This window comes from Tamandua tetradactyla, chromosome 14, assembly GCF_023851605.1.
Source record: "Tamandua tetradactyla isolate mTamTet1 chromosome 14, mTamTet1.pri, whole genome shotgun sequence".
Classification (NCBI taxonomy): domain Eukaryota; kingdom Metazoa; phylum Chordata; class Mammalia; order Pilosa; family Myrmecophagidae; genus Tamandua; species Tamandua tetradactyla.
The window spans coordinates 23,682,863-23,700,779 of NC_135340.1; the positions used below are offsets into that span (position 1 = coordinate 23,682,863).

The window sequence follows — 17,917 nt, forward strand, 5'->3', positions numbered from 1 at the left end:
AACCTATTATTTAGAACTTAATGGCTAAAATGTATGTGTCCATTCCAGATCTTGTTAGTGTCTGATTGTCACCACTATACAAAGTAAGAAAGGATTTTATGTGGTAAAATGTATATGGGTGGTCAGAGGAGACAGGTCATTAAAGTGACTCCTTTAAAACCTGAGGTAACCTGGGAAACCAATAAACTATGGGGTGATAGTTTTACAGTTAAAATGCATAAAGGCAGGAGATTCATGAACCAGACAAGTCATATTTGTACATTCTTAAATTTTCACCAGATTCAATCATAGCCTATTAGTTATTATATTAATATTTTAAATCATATTCAGATAGAGCTTTTCTTCCTTCCAAAGTACTTACTTTCCCATTTGTCAAACATAATAGGAGAGTTAATGTACAATGAAAAAAATTTATTTCTGAAATGCTTTATTCTTGTAATTGATACACATTATATTATGTATAGAATTTCTTTAAAAATTATTTAAGTTTTACTGTTAGGACATTGTTACAGAAAAGGAAACGTGACTCTTTTGACATTTCTTTTTAGATTTATCAAGTTCTAAGTAGATTCTTACATTAAGGGTCTTCTGTGTTATTTTTGTCCAAGATGAGACAGCTAAAACAAAAAAGAAATACAAATCATACTATAACTTTTTAGAAAATCATATGCATTCAAACATAATTGCAAACATCTGAAAAAAGTTCACACTTTCATCATGTTAAAATTTTGTTTTAAGAATTTTTAGTTTTATTTTCCTAAACTAAATTTTTAAATTTAGTTTAAATGTATTAAAAAATTTAGTTTTAGGAAATTATTCTATTTACTGCTTTACTAGAATAATAAATTTTAATTTAATGTCAGCCACTAACTCAGATGTTTAATGTTTACAGATATTTTAAAAGCTGAATAGTAATGTGAATAGTAACAAACACTGTCACTGTAAAGAAATGTGTAAACATTACAGGTGCAAATTCAGCTTATGAAAACAAAAATCTTGGAAACAAAATAATATGAACTCATGAAAATGTAAAGAAAAACGTAATGTGCAATTTCACTGACAGTTCTCTTCTCCAATATTTAAAAATTTTATATATCTAGACTATTACAAGAAAAAGCTTCCAATTCTAGAAGGCTGGATATACTCTCATTGTACCAATTCTACCATAGGTAATAATTATATATACTCTAAATAAATACAAAAACCAACCACCTGAAGACAGTGGAGAGTGAATGAATACAAGCAGATTCTGAAGGCAAGTTGACACTTGGAAGGAGAGAATATCACTGGGTGAGTACCCTGATTTTTTTCTTTTTGTGCATGTATCAGTAGTTCGTTTCTTTTATTCTTTTTTTAAATAATACTTTTCCTTTATCAGAGAAGTTAAAGGGTTACAGAACAATCATGTATAAGATATAGGATTCCCCTATACCACCCCACCATCTCACCTTGCATTGGTATGGAATATTTATTACAATTGATAATAGCACATTTTTATAATTGTACTACTCATTAAAGTACATGGTTTAACTTAGGGATCACTAAGTGTAGTGTGGTTCCATGGATTTCCTTTAAAATTTTTATTCTATTACCATATATACAACATAATATTTCCCCTTTTAATCACATTCAAATATATATTTTAGTGACGTGAACTGTGTTCACAATGTTGTGCTACCATCACCACCAACCATTACCAAAATATTTTTATCATTACAAATAGGAACCCTGTACATTTTAAGTTTAAATTCCCATTCTGTATCCCTACCCTATCCCCCTGGTAACCTACATTCTAGATTGTGGTTCTGTGAATTTTCTTATTCTAGTTGTTTCAAAGCAGTGAGCCAAACAATATTCATCCTTTTATGTCTTGTTTATTTCACTCAACATGATATCTTTAAGGTTCATCCATGTTATTGGATGTATTAGGATTTCATTCCTTTTCATGGATGAGTAATATTCCATCTTATGTATACACATTTAGTTAATCCATTTATTGGCTGATGGACACTTGGGTTGTTTCATCTTTCGGCAATTGTGAATAATACTGCTGTGTATATCAGTGCACAAACTTTGCTAGAGTCCCTGCTTTCAGTACCCTGATTTCTTAACTGTTATCCTAAAGGCATAATCAGTAGTTGGTGGCATATCACACAGGGAAAACTCAGAGAGAAAACTTGTAGTCTTTCTTATGTAAAGTACCAGAGAGTTTGGGGGTACCAAAGCCAATGGAAATTGATGGGGGACCCTGCAAAGGAAAGAGCCAGAGGAGGAGTCTTAAATTCTTTGTGTAGACTTTTCCTAAATCCATGTTGATAACATGAACCAACTGTGAAGACAGATAAAAAAGTGAGATTTGAGCTGCTGTCAAAGAGTGCAAGTTTGAAGTTGGAGTCCAACGATGTTAATTGCCTGCTAATCCCCTGAATCAACACTCTTCATTGGAATATAATAAAAATCAGTCTCCAAAACATGACATTCAAAATGTCAAGGATACAATCCAAAATTATTCAATATATGAAGAAAGAGGAAAATGTGACACATTCTCTAGTGGAAAGACAATCAGTGGAGATTGACCCAGAGTTGCACATATGTTGTAATCAGGAAACAAGTTTAAAGCAGCTATAAAAACTATCCTTGATCGAAGAGAAAAATATGCTTACAGTGAATCAAAAGATAAAAAAAATCTCAGCAGAGAAATATAAACTGTAAAAGAGTACCAAATGAAAGCTTTAGAACTAGAAAATATGGTATTTCAAGTTAAATACCCATCAAAAGGGTTAAAGAACAGAATGGACATAAGAGGAAAGATTCAGTGAAAGTAAAGATAAAGCAACATTCCACTCAGAGGAACAGAATTCTCAGGTACACCTGGGACAATAAATGGCTAAAAATCTCCCAAATTTGGTGAAAGCATACATTTATAAATTCAGGAAACTCGGATTCCAGAGCAGGATACAGGCATTCCTTGGAGATATTCAGGGTTCAGTTCCAGAGCACCGCAATAAAGTATAACAATAAAAAAGTCACACAATTTTTTTTGTTTTTCCAGCGCACATAAAAGTTATTTTACAGTATACCATAGTCTATTAAGTGTGCAATAACATTGTCTAAAAAAATACATACCTTAATACTTTATTGCTAAAAAGTGCTAACAATCATCTGAACCTTCAGCAAGTCGTAATCTTTTTGGGGGGTCTTGCCTCTATGTTGATGGCTGCTCACTGATCAAGATGGTGGTTTTGAAGGTTGGAATGACTGCAGCCATTTAAAAAATATTACATTGAAGTTTGCCACATCAACCGATTCTTCCTTTCACAAAAGATTTCTCTGTAGTCTACCATGCTGTTTGATAGCATTTTACCCATAGTAGAAATTCTTTCAAAACTGGTGGCAGTTTTCAGCTACTGCTTTATCAATGAACTTTAGTAATATTCTAAATCCTTGTCATTTCAAGTGTTCACAGCATCTTCACCAAGAGTAGATTCCATCTCAACAAATCACTTTCTTTGCTCACCCATATGAAGCAACTCCTCATCTTTTAAAATTTTATCATGAGATTATATCAATTCAATCACATCTTTAGGCTCCACTTCTCATTCTAGGTCTCTTGCTTTTTCCACACATCTGCTATTCCTTCCTCCACTGAAGTGTTCCACAAGGGTTGGAATCAACTTCTTCTAAATTCCTGTTTATATTGATATTTTGACCCCCCTGCCATGAATCATGAATGTTCTTTATGGCATCTAGAGTGGTGAATCTTCTCCAAGTTTTCAATTGACTTTGCCCAGATCCATCAGAGGAATCATTATTTATGGTAGCTATAGCCTTATGAAATGTATTTCTTGAAAAAATAAGACTTGAAAATTGAAATTTCTCCTTGATCCCTGGATTACAGAATGGATATTGTCTTAGCAGGCATGAAAACAACATTCATCTTGTACGTCTCTATTAGAGGTTTTGGCTGAATACGTACATTGCCAATGAGCAGTAATACTTGGAAAATAATCTTTTTTTTTCTTAGCAGTATGTCTGAGTGGGCTCCAAATACTCAGGGAACCAAGTGTAAACAGATATGCTGTCATACAGGCTTTGCTGTTCCATTTATAGACACAGGTATAGATTTAGCATGATTTGTAAGGGTCCCAGGAGTTTTTGAATGGTAAATGAGCACTGGCTTCACCTTGAAGTCACCAGCTGCATTAGCCCCTAGCAAGAGAGTCATCCTTTCCTTTGAATTTTTGAAGTCAGGCATTGACTTCCTCTCTTTAACTATGAAAGTCCTAGATGGCATCTTCCAATAGAGAGCTGCTTCATCCACAATGAAAATCTGTGATTTAATGCAGCCACTTTAGTCAATTATCTTAGCTAGATCTTCTGGATAATTTTCATTAGTTTCTGTATCAGCACTTGCTGCTTCACCTGACTCTTTTATGTTATATAGACAGTTTTCCTTAAACCTCATGAACCAACCTCTGCTAACCTCAAACTTTCTTTGCAGCTTCTTCACTTCTTTCAGCCTTCACAGAATCTGAGAGATAGGACCTTGCTTTGGATTAGGCTTTGACTAAAGGGAATGTTGTGGCTGGTTTGAAGTATACAAACCAAATAACACTTTCTCCACATCAGCAATAAAGCTAGCTCATTTTCTTATCATTCATGTATTCATTGGAATAGGACCTTTAATTTCCTTCAAGAACTTTTTCTTTGCTTTTACAACTTGGCTGTTTGGCCAAGAGGCCTAGCTTTTGGTTTCTCTTGACTTCTGACATGCCTCCCTCACTAAGCTTAATCATTTCTAGCTTTTGATTCAAAGTGAGAGACTTGTGCCTCTTCCTTTCACTTGAATAGAGACCATAGTAGGGTTACTAACTGGCTGAATTTCAAAACTGTCGTGTTGCATGGAAAAGAAAGACCCAAGGAGAGGAAGAGATAGGTTGGAATGGCCGGTCAGTGGTGCAGTCACAATTCAGACATCATTTATTGATTAATTTCACTGTCTTATAACGATATGGTTCATGGCACTGAAAAACAATTACAATCATAATATCTAAGATCACCACAACAGATAATAATGAAAAAATCGGAATTATGAGAGTTATCAAAGTAGTGACAAAGAGACCTGAAGTGAGCACATACTGTTGGAAAAATGACACTGACAGATATGCTCAATGTAGGGTTATTACAAAACTTCAATTTTCAAAAACGCAATACCTGCGAAGCACAATAAAATGAAGTATGCCTGTACACTTTGATTATAATGAAATACATTATAATCAAACTGATGAGAACCACAGATAATAAGAAAATTCTGAAAGCAGGCAGAGAGAGATAAAGGACCTATTTAGGGCTACACTGATTTGAATGAATGCTGACTTCTCCTCAGAAACAATGGAGGCCAGAAGATAATGGAATAACATATTTAAAGTTAGAAGATAAGAGCTATCAATACAGAATTCTATACCCAGCAAAAAATATCCTTTAAGAATAAAGGCAAAATAAAGAGATTTTCATATAAAAGAAAATTAAGAGAACTCATTGCTACTATACCTGCACTACAACAAATGCTAATAAGGGAAGGATAAAAGACAGCAACTAGAATCTACTAAAAGTTAAGGATGAAAAGCACTGGAAATTGTAAATGCAAAAGGTTTCTTTCTTTTAAACACATGACTGTTTAAAGTACAAATTATAATACTGTCAACTGTTTCATGATATATTCAGATGTAAAATATATGATAGTATATAAATGCTGGAAATATAGGTAAGGATATAGTGATCTCTGAAGAACTACTCATATAATAATATAGAGATACTGCTAAAAAAAAATCTGTGGATGAATTAAATGAAATTCTAAAAGTGTTCAAATAATTCAAAAGAAGGCAAGAAAGGAAAATACCCAAACAGGAGGCTAACAGTAAGCAATTAGTTAATGGTATATCTAATCCAGTCATATCAATCATTATATTAGATGTTAATAAACTGAAGATTCCATAAAAGGCAAGGATTGCCAGAACAGTTTAAAAAGCAGAATTCATCTATATTATGCCTACACGAAATTTACTTTAAATATAAATTCATAGCTAAGTTGACAGTAAACATATGGAAAAAATTATAACATGTAAAAAGCATAAGAAGGCTAGAATCATTATATTACTATCAGATTAAACAGACAAAGACCTTGTATATAGACTAATAATGCATAATGATATAAAGGTCAATTCATCAGGAAGGTGGAACAGTAATAAATGTGTATGCACCTAATAACAGAGTTTCAAATACATAAAGCAAAATATGTAAATTATACAGACTATGTCTTTTGACCATAAGGAAATTAAATTAGAAATCAGTAAGAATAAGATAGCTAGAAAACCTTCAGATACTTGAAAATAACATACTTCTAAGTAAAACATATACCAAAGGATAAATCACAAAGTAAAAATCACAAAGTAAATTAGAAAAGATTTCAGATTGAATAGTAATAAAAATGTAAACTATCAAAATTTGTGAAATGCAGCTAAAGCAGTGCTTGGCAGGAATTTTAATTTTATGGCTTTAAATTGCTACTTTTAGAAAAACTCCAAAGATAATGACTTGAGGTTACAACTGAAGAAGTTAGGAAGAGAAGAGCAAAAAAACTCAAAGTAATCAGTGTAGAAATCAATGAAAAATAAAACAATTGAGAAAATTAACAAAAACATTTGTTTCATTAAAAAGATCAACAAAATTGAGAATCCACTACGCTAACTTAACCAAGAAAAAAGAGGCAGCACAAGTTATTTATACGAAGAATGTAAAAGGGATAATCATTTCAGATCCTACATTGAATAGATAAGGAAATATTACAAAAAACTTTAAGTCAAAGAATTTGATGACTTAGATGAAAGTGAAAAAATAATTGAAACATTCAATTTATCAAAACAAATTAAAGGCAGAATTAGAAAATAAATTCAATTTATTATCACAACTCTTCCTATTAAGAGAAAACTCAACGTTCAGATCAATTCATTGCTGGATTCAATTAAAGGTTTAAATTAGAAGGGGGTGTGTGTGTTGGTTTAAAATTATGTACTCCAGGAAAGCCATGTCTCATTCTTGATTTAATCTTATGGGGGGTAGCTGCTTCTTTTAATCCTGATTCAACACTGTAGGGTGGACATTTTGATTAGATTATCTCCACAGAGATGTGGCGTGCCCAATAGTGGGTGTGACCTTTTTTTAAAAAAAATGAATTTATTTAAAAAGATTATAAAATTTGACATTGAGAAAGATAAAAAAAGACCTACATGATCTAAACTGACAAATAAAAAAATGACTGACTATAAACAATGTAAAAATGTATATTTCCAGTCCCCAAACAGAACATAATTTCAGAACAGCAGTTACAAAACTTCTGCATCATTAGAGTATTTCCCTTATAATTCTTAAGAAGCATTCTAAACATTGTATTTGTATGAAATACAACAAACCAAATATATCAGTGCTATATTATTTTAAATTTAATGTTTGCCCTTTTCTGTTTACCACAGTTTTTTTAATCCCAAGTTTTGTCTGAACATTTTATTTACCATAATGGTCCAAATTTATTGAGTTTGCCGTTTTTGTACACCACAGTGGTTTTAGGTCCCATGTTTTGCTTTAACATTTTATTCACCATACTAGTTTTTTTAATTCCTTCCACAATACACCAGTAAGAAGGAGGCTAACCAGTCATTCCATAACAGACAATGAGAAGGAAGCATCTAAAGTGATCAGAAACACAAGTGAATATAATATCTTTCTGAGAAGGAAGGGATTAAGTAGACAGTTAAAAGACCCACTGCTGCACCAATAAAACAACTGGAGGAGAAACCTCAAAACAAGCAGAGATTAAGTTCAATGCCAACATGCTATTGTTGATAGGTCAGCTGAGGATATGTCCATCAAACTCAACTAAGCCCAAGGAATAGGTGGGGACCCTGAGGTAGCCCAGATGTGAATTCCAGCTGGATCTAGATGATATTTAAAATGACAGTGGTACAGTTTGATGTGGAGTTTCAGAACTTGCCTACTGCAAACTAGTTATCTTTGAACCAGTTTTTCTTTTTGAACCCAATATCCAAATATTTCTCCTCCCTTACAGGACATGCCCAGTAAAAACTATTCATCATGGGTGGCACCACCATTAACACCAGCATCCAAGCTCTGATACAAATTGATAAGGTCCTGAATTAGTAAACAGAGCAGAAGCTGTATCTGGCTATACTGACCAATTTCTGAAAACCATATTAGCCTCATTCATGTAGGTGAAACCCATCTACAACACACAAATGGCAGATAAGAAACTAAAGAAGGATAGGGTTATTAAATTGTCTCATTGGAAACATGATGCCGCTATTTCAGATGGATATCCTTGCCAGGAGACTTCGACCAAAGTACTGAAGGACCTGATGCATGGAGTCATCACTTACTAGTGAACAAAGATCTAGAAGGACAAGAAAGGTCTAGTCTGTGAACCACTCAGTCAGAAAGGCCTGATTTGTTTGGCTATATGACAGCCTGCTAGCAATAGACAATCCTTCCAAATTATCAGAACTTGTTATGAAATCTCTTGAATGGTTTGACTACTCTTTTATATCATCAACAATATCAATCTGGACAGGATTCTCCTGGCTACTCACTTTCTTAAAAGAGTCTCCTCCAAAGAGAAATTAGAGTAATGCTTACGTGAGAACAAGGATCCAAAAGATACTGCTGCACACTCTCTGCAATTAAAAGGGCCCAAGATTCTGGACCACTGACAAGAAAGAGTGAGAGCCAGAGGTTCACCTCTGCCAGATGAGGATGCAACTGTATGGATCATTGTGATAAAGAGGAGGGAAAGAAGCATGAGCATCATGAATAGATGAAAAAGACTACAATGACTGACTTTGCTGGGGTTTTAAAAAGATGATTGGGTCCAAAGAGAACACCAAAGAGAGCCTAACTAATTTAAGTAGAAATAATCAGATGCCAACTGCCAACAAGGGAATGGACCATTTTCTAAATCATAGCATGAATTCATCTCTTCAGATACTTGGTAAGTGTACCTGAAGTCTGTTTTTATAATTGCTTTCACTGTATTGGGCAAAAGATTCATTTTTCTTATCTTTGGTCCTTAGGCCTGATATCAGTTTGTTCAGTTTTTCTCTGTTACATTATACAACAATTTGCTTTAAATCAATACATCAATAATGAAAGTACAGTACAAACATGGAGTTGCTTATGTTGTTTTTACACACATAAAATACCAACATCTCCCATATGTATTTTATTTTACCCTATACACAGTAGAGATAGTCATAATTGTCCTAAAATGTTGCATTGTAATTTTAAGGTTAAGTGAGATACAGTAAAACATGGGTATTATGTTTTAAGGAAAAAAGCCTAGACCAACATTTTAAACATTGATCTCTTAAGTACACATTAAATTTCAGCGAACAGAACATAATCTAATCATTATCTAGTTTGTTTCTTTTACTAATAAAGAAACTTGTAACTTATGTTAATTTAAAAATGAAAAAGTTCTAATAGGACAAGCAAAACAGGCTGCTTTATATAGTTACAAAGCATAATTTGAAAGGTAAGCCTAGTAAAATGTTCTAAAAGAATGAGAGCATAATTTATTATCAATTATTCTATATGATTTAAAGAATTATCCTTCCCACTCCACCCCCCAAAACATCATCACTTAAGATAAATTTCAGCAATTACCAGAAAAAAAAGAAAAAAAAATTATAAACAAAACCCTCTCTGGTCTAAATTTGTGGTGACTGACACACAGTTTGATATTATTACAAACTGCCTTCCAGCCCTTCCCCTCATGCTTCAAAAGAAGTGGTTTAAATTATATAAATTCTATGAGAGCTTCTGCCAGGCAAGGGCATCATACAGAGTTGTTACCTTATGTAACCTGTTTGATTAGATGGAGATGTGATTCCAGATGTGTCTTGATAAATTTACTGGAGGTCTTTAAAAGAGGAAACATTTTGGAGATAGTAGAGCAGAGCTGACATAGACATTTGGAGATTGAGACAGAAACAGCTGGGGTGCTAAGCAAGGACTCAAAGAAATAGCCAGAATTTGAAATGAAGAAATCTCCAGCCCCAGAAGATGCTAAACTAAGAAATGAAACCCAGACTTTTGTCCTGATGCGGCTAAGTGATTGCCCATAGACGCTTAGAGATGAAACCACTGGCATCAGAAGCTGGAAGCAATGAAACTAGGAACAAGGATCAGCAGACGCCAGCCACGTACTTTCCCAGATCACCCTTTCTTAAACCAAGGTATCTGTTCTAGTTTGCTAGCTGCTGGAATGCAATATACCAGAAACGGAATGGCTTTCAAAAAGGGGAATTTAATATGTTGCTAGTTTGCAGTTCTAAGGCCAAGAAAATGTCCCAATTGCAACAAGTCTATAGAAATGTCCAATCAAAGGCATCCAGGGAAAGATACCTTGGTTTAAGAAGGCCAATGAAGTTCAAGGTTTCTCTCTCATCTGGAAGGACATGTGACGAACATGGCATCATCTGCTAGTTTCATCTCCTGGCTTCCTGTTTCATGAAGCTCCCCAGGAGGCATTTTCCTTCTTCATCTCCAGAGGGTGCTGGCTGGTGGACTCTGCTTATCGTGGCTATGTCATTCTGCTCTGCTTTCTCCAAAATATTACCTCTTTTATAGGATTCCAGTAAACTAATCAAGACCGACCCAAATGGGTGGAGACATGCCTCCACCTAATCCAGCTTAATAACCACTCTTGATTAAAACATGGCTTTTCTAGGGTACATACATCATTTCAAACCAGCACAGTATCTTTCCCTGGATGCCTTAGTTTGGACATTTTCTCATTTTAGACTGACATTTTCTCAGCCTTAGAACTGTAAACTTTTAACTTATTAAGTTCCCTTTAAAAGCTCTTCCATTTCTGGTATTTTGCATTCCAGCAGCATTAGCAAACTATAGGGGGAGATAGGAAACGCTTTCCTAATAGTGTTAAGAGTTGAACATAAACCTCTTACTAAATTGTTAAAAAGACTTTACAATAAAATAAAACTACAAACCAATAATCCTCATGAATAGAGTTGCAAAAATCCTTAACAGTAGCACGACCAAGTGGGGATTATACCAGGAATGCAGGGTTGCTTTAACATTAAAAACCATTTAATGTAATTAATTGAATGAGTAGAAGAAAGAAAAAAACACAACCAATTTAATAGATGCAGAAAAAGTGTTTGACAAAATTCAGTATCTATTCTATGATAAAATCTCTCAACAAACTATGTTAAGAACGTCCACAACCTGATAAATGGCATCTCCAAAAAGCTTAGAGCTAACGTTATACTTAATGGTGATATATGGAATATATTCTTAATAAGAGTTAGGCAAGAGTACTAATCTTATTGCAAGGAGAAAAAAATAAATAAAAAGCATAGATTTGAAGAAGATATAAAATTATATTTTTGGATGAGATGAATATTCATGTAAGAAATAATAAGGAATCTACAATAGGACCCCTAGAGCTAAATGAATTTAATTTAGCAAGTTAGAAAAATATAAATTTAATGTACAAAAACTGATTGTGCTTTTGCGCTTTTATATTTAATAGTAATTGGAAATGAAATTAAAAAAAATTTTTTTACAATTGTCAAAAATCTTCAACTACTTAGGAATTAAACATTAAAAGAATTACAAGACCTTTACACTGAAAACAATTATCAAGAATTCTGAAAGGTCTGAAATTTTACCCTATTTGTAAGATAAGTTAGCCAGCTGCAGTTTTGTGGATGATGGCAGAAGACAAGAGACTTCTGGGTCTGAAACAAAGTACTTTATAACTCATAACAAGAGCAACAGTACTAGTTCGCTGGGCCCCAATTTCCACAGGGAAGCATGAAGAGGGATGAATTATAGGAAAGGAATCTCAAGCTTATGGAACCTACATTTTTTATTGTGGGCAGTAAGACTGTCTGATCTTTGCTTTCTGTCTGGAGACAGACACTTTTTCCCCAAGGCTGCATGTTATACAATCATCTTCAAAAATCCAGTATAGAACATGGGCATTCATTCAGTTTCTGACCCTCTACTTGTGAGATATGCAAAAATGTGAGCCCTATGGAGAACTGTCTTCCCAAAACTATGAAACACTGTTGAAAGAAATTAAATAAGACCTAAACAGATACAGACCTAAAGAGATATAACATATTTGTGGATGCTAAAATTTCAATTTTTTCCCCCAAGTGAGCTATAGATTCAATGCAATCCTAACCAAAATTCCACCAGATATTTTTCTGGGTAAAAATCAACAAGATGATTTAAAAATTTATATGGAAATATAAAGGACTTAAAAGCAAAATAGCCCCTAACCACATATAGCCATTTGTATTTACATTAATTAAGATGACATAAAGTGAAAAATTCACTGCCTCACGGCTGAGAGATTCCAAACAGAGTCGAGAGGTTATCCTGGAGGTTATTCTTATGCATTCCCATCTTTTAGTTAAGGTGCAACAGAGAGGCTGGAGGGAACTGCCTGAAAATGTAGAGCTATGTTCCAGTAGCCATGTTTCTTGAAGATGATTGTATAATGATAACAGCTTTCGCAATGTGACTGTGTGATTGTGAAAACCTTGTGTCTGATGCTTCTTTTTTCTACTTTATGGACAGATGAATAAAACATACGGATTAAAAATAAATAAATAATGGGAACAAATGTTAAAAATAAATTTAGTAGATTGATATGCTAGTGATCAATGAAAGGGAGGGGGAAGGGGTGTGGTATGTATGAATTTTGTTTTCTTTTTATTTCTTTTTCTGAATTGATGCAAATGTTCTAAGAAATGATCATGATGATGAATATATACCTATGTGATAAAAAATGTTCATGTTGTATGTTGATTGGTTTTATTAATAAAAATTTTTTAAAAATTCAGTGCCTCATATATTAGTCATACTTCAACTGCTTTATAACCACATGTGGCTATGTACTGGACAATTTACATACAGAACATTTCTATCATTAAGCAGAGTTGTATCAGACAGTGCTAGAATATCGAAAAGAATCTTGAAAAGGTTGACAAGGTGAAGAAGAACTTTGAGAGTGTAAAATTGCACTAATCAACAGAGTATCGTATTAACAAAAAGGACTGACAAGTAAAACAATGGAAGTTCCAAAACAGTTCCACAATTATATTTTTGTTCGGTTTTCATCAAAGGCTCCAAAGCAATCTACTAGGGAAAAGAAAGTATTTTCAACTAATGATGCTGGAATAATTGGATATTCATACGGAAAATAAATGAACTTTGAGCCCTATTTCAAACCATATTCAAAAATTAATTTGGGATGGATCCCAGACCTAAAGATAAAAGTTAAAACAAAGTTTTAAAAAGAAATATAAAGGTCTTACAAGAAAGCATGGAAAATATCTTCATTATTTTGGGGTAAGTGAATATTTCCTAAGACATAGAAGGTACTTACTAAAAAAGGAAAAACCTGATATATTAGAAATCAGAAATATTAAGGAAATGAATAGGAAAGCCAGAGACTTAGAGAAAATAGTTGTAAAACATATAATTGATTTTCATTATTCTCAGATTCTGTATTTGTAAAGTTGCCTACTTGCAAATCTAAAACACCAAAATCAATATTTCCATGGCTTTTGTGGTCATTCATGGACATGCTTAGAATGTTGAGAAATTAAGAGTCGTTGACTGTGCATGTTTCCAGTTGAGGCAATGTTCTCCATTTTTCAACTCTCATGCTGTAAACAAATGGTCCTTTCATGGTATATTTAGTGCCACTTTTTTGCATTTTTGTTATTTCACTGTTTGAAAATGGGCCCCAAACAAAATGTTGAAGTGCTGTTTAGTACTCCCAAATGTAAGGAGGCTGTGAAGTGCCTTACAGAGAAAATACATGTGTTAGATAAGCTTCATTCAGGCTTGAGTTACAGTGCTGTTGGCTGAACGTTCATGTTAATGAACCAATACCTTATTAATGTGTTCCAATTATCTGCCTGCCCCATGCAACACCATTGAAGTTACTTAAATGTATATTCACAGGTTTTTAACTGTTGCTTTAAAATGTTCTGAAGGCAATGATACTACTTCTAGGTGGGGCTAAATGGGGGCAGTCTCTAAAACAATGGTGAAACTGAGAACTTCCCAAGGAATCACTGTATGCAAAAATTAAGGAGGAAACAAAAGATAAAACGTGTCTTTATACAGAAACATACATAAAACAAGTTTATATACTGACTGGTTGGATGAAATGTGACCAGAATCTCACAAGAACCTAACCCTGTATCTCTCCTATGGGCAATGGTTCAGTATTTGCTAATCATTTACAGTGACTTTATAGAACATAATTACCATGAATAACAAGAACTGACTGTATCTGATAAAGGACTAGTATCGAGGATGCATAAACAACATCTTATGGCTCAATAAAAAAAGCAAACCAATCCAATAAGGACATGAATAAGGGCTTAACATCATTAATCACTGAATAAATGCAAATTAAAACCATGATGATACTACTTATCTACCAGAATGACTGAAATTATAAAGACTGACAACAGATTTTGCAAGGATGAAGCAACCAGAAATTTCCTATATTGTAGGGGGAACATAAAAAATAAGATTCTTTTGGAAAAATGTCTCATAGTTTCTCATAAACAGAACATGCCTATTCTATGATATAACAATTTCATTCCGAGGGATTTATCCAAGAGAAATAAACATATATACCCCCAAAAAACTTGTACAAGAATATTCATAGCAGCTTTACTCATAACAGCCAAACACTACAAATAGCCCAAGTGTACATAGTAGAAATGATAAACTGTATTATCAACTAGCATTGTATAATGGTTGAAAGACTATTCAGTATTAGAAACTGCAACATGGATAAGTCTCAAAAATATGCTGAGTGAAAGAAGCCTTGCATAAGAATATACACCATTTATATGAAGTTCCAGAACAGGTAAAACTAATTTATGATAAAAAATAGCAAGACAGTGTTTGTGCAAGGATTGACGGAAAAGGCCATAGGGAACTTTTCTGGAGTGACAGTGGGAGCTTTTGAGGCTGTATGTACTCAGAAAACTTTGCTCTTAAACTTATTCCATTCATGTGGATGTGGACTTCAGTTAAGGTGAGGCTTAGATGAATTAGACTGGATTTTAATCCAGATTACTAGAGACCTTTATAAACAGAATGAAAGCCAGACACAAAAGCTAGAGGGTATAGTCAGAAGCTGAAAGTCAATAGAATCCAAAAGAAAAGGGAGAGGCCAGGAAAGGCAGCCACATGCAATGCCATGTGACAGAAGAACCCAGGACCGACAATCACTAGCAACCAGCCCCAGAATACCAGTCTTTGGGAAGAAAGCACTGCCTTGATTTGGACTTCTTCTATTCTCAAAACTGTGAGTCAATAAATCCCCACTGTTAAAGCCAACCCAGTACATGGTATTTATTTGCTTTAGCAACGAGAAAACTAAAACAGATTGTAATTTTTTTTTTATTTTGAGAGAGGTTGGAGTTATTCAAGGCTATACACATATGACAAAATTCAGAAATGCACACTTAAGATTTATCTATTTCATTACTGCAAATTTTACCTCTCGAGGGGGAAAAACAAATAATGAACTTTAAGTAACGGTATTGATGCTGAAGTATTTAGGGAGGGAAAGTACTTTGAAATTAATAAGTAAAAAGTTAAATTGATGATAGATTGAGGAATGGATAGATAGGTAACTTAAAAAGTAATATAGTAAAGTGTTAATGGGGAATGTACAGGTGCTCGTTGGAATTTCTCTTCAAGTTTCCTTTTTGTTATGAATTCTCATAATAAAATATTGGGGGGGAAAGCAAATACAGATCATTTTAGTAAAAGAGGATAATTTATAATATTAGGAAATGAATGTAGCACTGCTTCAGAAAAGGATCTGAAGCAGCTAAAAATTAAGCACAAATATAACTGGACCATTATATTACACGTAAACACAAAAATGCCATATTGTGGGGTTAAGAAAGTGGTGCTGGAAAGCCAATGCTAGGAACAGAGGCTAAAAATGAGTATAGGATGCAGTTATGGTTTTTTATGATAGTCAAAGCAAAGGCAAGTGGACACTACTGGTCAGGCTACTGAGCATCCCAGTTAATCAAAACTTAAGAAAGCTGAGGTCAATATAATTACTGAGAACCTGGAACAACACTAAAAGACTATATTTAGAGAGAGACTTGGTATAACTTGGCTGTGCTGTCTAACTTTCAAGGTGAATGTAATTCCACTGTATCAAATGAGCACCTACCACACCCAGAAAGTTACTTAATTTCTCAGGCCCAATTTGTGAAGTGACTGGCAAAGTCAAAAATGAGGAAGTTATACATAAGGAAATGCCAAATTGAATTTTGTTTGTGTAATGCAGTAAAATATTCCCATTTTACATTTTCATAAAGATTTGAGATAATGGAAATAATGTTACTTATCAGAGTTTTCTTAATAGTTGTCCATGGCAAAACCTTATGTTCTTATAGTGGTCTGCCTTTTTGATTCAGCTAGTTCAGATACAGCAATTCTCTTTAACAATATCTATAGTAACTTGGTATACATTAACAGAAACAAAGTAAAACAGTATACTTTACCTGTTTTATGAACTGTGTAGCATTAAAAAGCTCACTGCATCCATATAAAATGTGTTTGCCTTGTTTCCCCTGTAAAAAAAATCAGAGACAGCACTCAGGCACAAGAAAGTAATGAGTAATATTTTCAGTATTTCCAAAAGGGAGACTAAATTTGACAGGACTTTTTGGTTATTCTTAAAGGGTTTACTTTTGGGGGGAGGTGGGAGTTGGATTTTAGTGTACATGCACTTATCCTAAAAATTGCAGGAAATAAAGAAGAATAAAGTGGTGAAATGAGTACAGTATATTTAAAAAAAATGTATTATGGCACACTGTTGGTACCATTTCCTATTACACTAAAAATATAAGGAATCTTATGACTGCCACATTTTACAGAAGCAACAACTGTCTATAAAATCTTAGGTCAATATTATTCTAATCTAGGATCTGTATAACTCAAAGAAAACATTCTTAGACGTAAGTTATGCTGAAAGTAGGATATGGTACCAGAAGCATGGATTACTATTTCAGCCTGACTTGTGTAACACAGGATTTACATGTTAATATATCCCATTTCATTTTGGAACTCTTTATTAATTTATTCCTGATTTTTCCAAAATGTTAGTGCCCTATCACAATAGTCAGAAATTCTCCACTGGAGAATTCTGTAAGTCCTTAATGCTGAAATTCTAAGTATTGTGAATTTGAAGGAAAATTCATAAGATCTTTTGTAATGTGAAAAGTTTATTCCATAACAAAGTGAATGATGTGATACTTAATAAAGGATCTGTGATGTTAAGCTGAATAAAATCACTAGCTGAATAGATGCCCTAGCAGGCCATCTGTGAGTACAAATGAAACAACAGCTATGCCTCTTTCATTTAAAAATAAGATGATTCAGTTGTGTAATTAATACAGTGTTGTGCTGGGGTCCAAGATAGACCAGAGGGCAATTTGTACTAGCTTGTCAGCATTATTCATAGAAAATGTTCAGATTGATAATTTGCATCTAGTCTTGGTTATATTCTCTTGATTTTTGTTATTGAACCTGGGTTTTGCTATGTAAACACAAGGATATAAAAGACCTCTCCTTGGAGAAGACAGAGGCACCCCTAAATACCAAGGTATCTTGCATATATCTTGGTGGTTCATAATCTGAAGATGAATCATGTCCTTTGTGACAGACAGGATTCTAGGAGCTGTGTCTTGGGCCCATTTAATGTTTTCCTGTCCATTCTTTCTTCTGCTGGACCATAACCTCTACTTTTACTAAA

General features: G+C 33.7%; 1 protein-coding gene across 6 annotated transcripts in view; it reads right to left on the reverse strand.

The window, feature by feature from the left end:
• Positions 1-410: 410 nt before the first annotated feature.
• SCFD1 (sec1 family domain containing 1) overlaps positions 411-17,917 on the reverse strand; it is a 145,756-nt gene continuing 128,249 nt past the window's right edge. For all 6 annotated transcript variants that reach the window (XM_077127032.1, XM_077127031.1, XM_077127035.1 and 3 more), the window contains 2 exons: positions 16,665-16,733; positions 411-617 (listed from right to left, as the gene is read on the reverse strand). In XM_077127032.1, coding sequence (XP_076983147.1) covers positions 594-617; positions 16,665-16,733 — 93 coding nt within the window. In that variant the 3' untranslated portion in view covers positions 411-593. The remainder of the gene's footprint in view (positions 618-16,664; positions 16,734-17,917) is intronic.